Raw genomic sequence first — 6,340 nt, forward strand, 5'->3', positions numbered from 1 at the left:
ACTCTCCTTATATTTCTCATCTTCCTCTTGCCAGTTACCATCCTGATTCACATCCTCTGTCCCCATTTCTAGTCCTGTTATTCTAACCTTTCTATGTCATACAATCCATCAGCTTCCCTGATTTCAAGACCTTGCTTACCCTCTTTCCATCTTCTCCTCTACATTTCTGTTATCTCCATGGTCAGAGCATACAAGCCTATTCCTCCCTGAACTCATTCACTCTCCTTGCCAACTGCTTTGTCTACCAGCTCTGTGAATCCAAGACCAGGGATAATGTAGGGCTATAAAAGCAATATAAAAGAGAGTGAACTCTTGGCAACTGAGACTGTTCCACACATAATGAAGATCCGAGAGAATGGGAGGGGGAATAAAAAAAGAAAAATTTGTCAAAATTACAAAAAGAGCTAAGTGAATTTAATGCATATTTGAAGATTAGGGGAGAGAAAATAAAGATTATATGCTTCAGAAAGGCACTGCTGTTCACTGCTGTCCTTCAACCTGGCCCTAACAGAGTGAAAAGAACAATTTCACAACTCTCCTGCACACTTGCATACAACTAAGACAAAGTGTAATTCTGATGCTTCTTAAAGGCTGTTCACAGGGCTCAAGTGCAGTGCTTCTGTACACACTACTCAAACATAAAGTAACTGATGCCTTACTGAACTTGCCCTCTTATCCTGTATGAGACACATACTCATACTGATCATTCCTGTGCAACAAGTTTTGCTCAAAATCTGTTTTTCAATTCTAAAACATTTTTAAAGACTCATGTGAGCTTTCTAATGCAACTATAAAGCTGATGAAATCTGCAGCCAATCTGATAATTTCCCTTTAACTTGGATATATTCCTGCATGCTTCCACAGCACAAACTTAAAATAATCTGGTGAATTTCCTTCTTATTCTCCAGGGCAGGTGCAATGTTCTGGCTGTGACTTGAGTGGAACTCCACAAATTATATGGCAAAAATGACCCTAATGTCAGAGAGGATCATGCTATACCTTAGTGACAATTTGGTAATGGGAGTAACCCACATCCAGGAATGGAAGAAGATGTGGGCTGCAAGGCCACACAGGGAAAAGGAAATGTCCCAGGAAAAGCAGAAATTGCTTCACTCCTAAATGTCCCAAGTTCTTACCAAAGGGACAGAAATCATTTTAGTGATGTTACCCTCTCCATTCTTCCATTTTCAGCTCCCTCCCATGCTGGTATTTCACCTCCATCCACTGCCCCCTCCCAAGCAGCTGTGACCCTGTTACTACTCTCCAACCTCTACTGCTCTAGGAATTCGCCCAGCTTTTCCCCTATTATGTTCTCTGTCTTCCACTGTACATTTAAAAGCTAGCATGTAACAAAACAAGTATACCAGTTTGTTTCCTAATGAACTACTGGAAAGGTATCTTTAAGGTATCTTAACATGTAGTTGCCCTCGTTTATCCGCTATCCAGCAGTATGCCTTTTGAGCTCTCTCTGGGAAAGGCAAAGGAATGGGAATGCAGATAAAAGACACTTTTTAAACAAACCCTAAGACCTTGCTTATCAGCTGATGGTCCACTTGAAACTCAAGAGAAAGACTCCGCACTGATGCCCTTACATGCTTTCCAGTGGTGGTTTGTGGTTCACAGCTCACTTCTGCTTCAGAGGACTTCAGGAGAGGTGTCACTACAGCGCCAGGGCCAGCTGGAGTGGCAGGGCAGGATCCCCTCACTGCTGCATGGGTACCCCAAGTGAGCACCTCAGGAGGCCGCTCAGGCTGCCCAGGGCACCTGCTCTGAGCTAGTACAATTCCCCCGTCTCCAGCCCAGCTCGTGAAAATCACCCCGTTTGCAGGAAGGAGGAAAGCACAAGCCCAGGGCAGGTACCAGCTGCTGCTCCCTGAGCCACGGGAAACCTCCCACCTCTGGCAGCCCCAGCTCAGGCAGGCAGCCCCAGGAATGGGCAGCTGCCCACAAGCACCCCAAGCACAGACCCCACAGCACAGCCAGACATGGGGCAGACAGGACAGGGAGCAGGCCCCACAGCTGCCTCATGCCAGCACTCACTCCAGTATTTGCTGGCTGTCCCGGGAGCCACAGCCTCCGTCCCTAGAGGTATTGTCCCCACTGTGTCCCCCACACAGTGCCTGCCTCCTCCCTGCTTCCCACCACTTCCTCCACTCTCACCATCCCCTTCCCGACATCCCACTCGCCTGCTGCAGCCCTTGGCCCCTCTCCGCTCCAGAGACAAACGTGGGGGTCAGGAGAACAGGTCCCACCTCAGCGCAGAGTGTCTGTCCTGCCGTGCCAGCTCTGCTATGGCTGCCTGTGCCTCGCACACGTGGCACCCCCAGTGGAGGTGACACAACACAGGAAAACCTAGTCACCAATGGGCCTGCAGAAGAGTGCAGCCAGCTGTGCTTTTTGTTTCAGTTTTAAGTTAAAACCTGCCCCCTTTAATTTCAGGAGTGAGTTTGTAACAGGCCAATTGCTCCAGTTGCCTGTAACTGCCAGCTGCCAGTGCCCTACAGCCTGGCCCCCACCCCAAAAACTCAGCATTGCCCCCTACTATGGGAGTCCTTTGTTAAATGTTTCCAGCAGAAGCCAGTTTTGTCCTTTCCCCATGGCCCTCCCCAGGCAGGGCTGGTGGCTCAGCCCAGTGGGTGTTCGATGCCAGCAGCAGTGGCTCTGCCTCCCACAGCAGAGCCCTGGCAGCAGCCCTGCTGTCAGCAACATGCCTTGGCACAGAGGAGCACAAAGGTGGGCAGGTGCTGTGTGGGTGCACCTTATCCTCATAAATTTCACTCTCTTTTATCTCTTCAAATGACCTCACAGTGTTTTTGCTTCAGCACTTGTTTTCCACATTGCTGTCAGCAATTCTGAGGCCAACAGGATGAGGAAGCTGGCCAGGCTGGGAAAGGCCAGAGGAGGATGAAAGGGGTGCTACCAAGCACTGCTCTAGTCTAAAAACATGTGATGCTCAGGGGCAATTCATCAGCTGTATTTAAGATAGAGAAGGATAGTGTCACCCTGTTAGTCATACTGCAGAGGCCAAAGAGACCAGAGCTCATTACATTTGTGGGTTTAATTATACTGGAACCTGAAACGCCAAAGAGGGGAGGTCGGCAGCATTAACCCAGTAGGCTCTCAAGCCTATAAAGAGACAGAAAAAAAATCTTTCCACACAAGGACCTCCTAATCTGAACCATGTCCCTGCCAAAATTGATCAGCAATGGCTGTGCTGGCATTAGGCCAAAGTTTTTACATGGTGCCTTCAAGAAAGTCATCTTTCTTCACAGCTGACTTGCCCCTTTCATAACCAATGGTCATGACAAGGCAGATTACCAGCTCTTTCAGCAGAGGAGACCCATTAGTCTGTTTGATAGGATATCAGCTGTGATTCACAGCGACAATGCTCAGGGCTTCAGGATACTCCGCTCCTGTCCATACAGTCTGCAAACACTCCCCCGCTTTAGTAGTTGAGGGAAAAATCCCATGAACTTTTGCCCACACACAAAGAAGTTTCTGCCATTCTGAGGAAGACATGACAGAGCTCCAGTGGGAATCCCAGCTTCTTCATGGTGAGATAAACCACAGTGTCTTATCGCAATAAGGTCCATTCATTTCACTAGCCCACCCATACATACACTTGTTTCAGGATAAGAACCAATAAAAACAACCTCTTATGCAAAATTGAGTTGCCATAACCCCTGCTTAATTTTTATTTCCCAGGCTAAGGTCAGGGGTTGTTTCCTACCCAGCGTTTGATCTCTAGTCCTCTGGCACTACAATACTGCTTTCCTGCCCACCCTACTCAGTGCCTATATGGGAAGAAGAATACACTGCTAGAGCTTGCAAGGTTCATTTAAGATATACAATACCCTAATACAGTCTGTTAATTCTTAGAGAATGATTTTTAAAACGAGCAAGGAAATGTCCTTCACTAAAGAAAGAAATATCTAACATGTGAAAAAATGCCAGTTTAGGTCCATGGTGTCATGGTCCACAGGGGAGGCTTTTCCCCTCTAAATACTAATTACCTGCTAGGCAAGATACAGCACTATACATTAAGTACCATGTCTGATGAAGCAGAAGACTTTTTTTAATGGTTTACTAGTTATTAGGTATCCTGCACTCTACATGCTGTGCTGACATAAGATTTTACTGCTTGCAGATGCAGTTGCCAAAGACTAAAAGGTTTTATTTACTCAAAGCACACAAACTACTACTGCTCCTGAACATTTTATTGGGGGAATACCCTTAAAAAGTGAAGAAAAATTTCTGACTGACAAATTGCTAGTGACAAAAATCCAAACTGGCTAAAATAAACCTGGAAAGTAACTGTGGAAAAATACAAGTGACATGAATCTCTGTTTTCCCCTACATACATCTTGTGCTATGGGGTATGGGATTGTGGTGGGAGACAGGAGAGGAAGAAGAGCTGCAGAAACACCCAGCGTGTGGACACTGTGCACCAGAGTCCCCAGACAATCCCTTTCTCTGGTGTCACTATCCTCTGGCTCTGAGGACAGAATTGACTGCTTGTCCCAAGGGCCTGCAGCACACGGCCCAGCGACCTGACAAAGCCATTGATTTTCCTCATCCTCAAAAGCACGGTCCGCTGAGCTTGGAGCCGTGAGATTCTAACTTTGAGGGGGTTGCATTTTATTTAATTGTGCCTTTTCTTGGCCTGAATTTCCCCCAAAAAGCTGAAGAGGGCATGTGCTTATTATCTTTTAGTGCAGCATGTGCTCGGTGCAACCTGAGCTCTTCGGATACTTAGGGCCTGAAAATTAGAAAAAAAAAATTAATTGCGAGGGGGAAAAAAAAATCAAAAAACAAGGGCTGCTCTGCGACTTTGATTCAATCAATTACCATTATCTTCCAGCGCAGCCCTCCCTCCCCGCCCCCGGACCAGTTGTGTTTAACTTTTCCTTGCCAGTCGCCGCGGCCCCGCAGCGCGCCGGCGGAGCGGCGCTGCCGGCTTGGCTCCCGCGCGGGGCTCTTATCAGCCGCTCCCAGTCAGCGCCGGCCCCGCACAGCTGGCAGGGACCCGCGCGTCCCCCGCGTTATCTGCCGCCGCAGCCCTCGGCCGGGCCGGGAGGGGCTCTCGGCCGCCCCGCAGCCCCCCGGCCGGGCCGGGCTGTGCCGCTGGCCGCTCCGCTCCCGCCGAGCCCCCTCCAGCGAGCCCGAGCCGTCTGAAGAGAGGCAGGAACAAAACCGCAAATTTAGATTAATAAAGCATTTGTTGATTCTACAGAAACTTAGCAGGCCCCTAAGAAATCCACCAGAGACCTGTGCAGCTCCAGTAATTTTCTGTTATATTATCTTTCTTGTAAAATACTTCCCCAGACAGAGCCCCCAAAGGGGCTCAAATATCACTGTGACTAACCGAAATCAATGTGCACTCACCTATTGACATTTTTACATAGTTTTTGGATTTAGTATCCGGCCCAAAACACAATCAAATCTTCTGCCAAGGAAATAACAGGCACTTAGCTAGTCAGCTATTAGTGTTACAAAGGAAAAAATGTGGGCACCCAAGGGAGATGGGAGAGACGGCATTGACGTCAGGGGTAATTGGGTGTCTGAGAGAAATTGCCAACGGCTGGCCAAAACCCCCAGAGGCCCACACAAAGCCGAGCTGCAACTCTAATAAAGGAAAGTAAATTCTAGAAAGGGGCTTTGCTGCAAAGAAGCCTAGCAGGAACCAAAAATATCTCACACAAACACATACACACAAATAAAAAATACAAAATACGTTTAGGAGCTCTCTTTCTCACATCTGGTTTAGGCTAAAGAGCTGCCTTTTTTCTGCAGGACCACATGGATTTTTATGTTGTACCGTATGTTCACCATCTATTTTTATAAACAGAATCCAGGGCTTTAAAGAAACTTATTTTTATCATGTGGCTTTAAATTGCAATCTCCCTGTCACCCACTCTGGCACCATTAGAAATGGTTTGGTCTTTTCTTTAGAAAACCCTGAACTTCTGCAGAGAATGACAAGTACGGTGGATCCATTGGATGGCCCTGGTTATGGAGCTGTCTGACAAGTAAAACTATATTTGTACATACAAAACCTCTCCATCACCTCTACTCCATCTATATGCTTCACTTCCAGCACTCTGCACACACATTCTCTCCTCCCCTCTTGCACAAAACCTGAGGGGAAAGATTTGAGATCAGAGGCCCTGGGCAGAGTTTAGGGAGGATCTCCAGGCTATATAGCCTGTTCTTTCCACTCATCAAGGTCCCCATACCAGCATAGACCAGCATCTCATCACTAATTGTACTGTAAAACTCAGATTGGTGTTTTCCAGGATGATAAACTGATTTATGTCTTCTATATAAAACACAAAAATGC

At 47.3% G+C, this 6,340-nt stretch overlaps 1 protein-coding gene across 6 annotated transcripts in view; it reads right to left on the minus strand.

The window, feature by feature from the left end:
* Positions 1-6,340, minus strand: part of ZNF423 (zinc finger protein 423) — a 280,821-nt gene that overhangs the window by 133,318 nt on the left and 141,163 nt on the right. Inside the window, exon 1 of one of the 6 annotated variants that reach the window (XM_071567594.1) lies at positions 5,386-5,399. The exons of 3 other annotated variants lie outside the window; for them this stretch is intronic. In XM_071567594.1, the coding sequence (XP_071423695.1) occupies positions 5,386-5,395 (10 nt within the window). In that variant the 5' untranslated portion in view covers positions 5,396-5,399. Of the gene's footprint in view, positions 1-2,186; positions 2,307-5,385; positions 5,400-6,340 lie in introns of those variants that run through there. 2 more of the 6 variants (XM_071567595.1, XM_071567596.1) reach the window with 2 other exon arrangements.

This window comes from Pithys albifrons, chromosome 12 (assembly GCF_047495875.1).
Source record: "Pithys albifrons albifrons isolate INPA30051 chromosome 12, PitAlb_v1, whole genome shotgun sequence".
NCBI classification, from domain to species: Eukaryota; Metazoa; Chordata; class Aves; order Passeriformes; family Thamnophilidae; genus Pithys; species Pithys albifrons.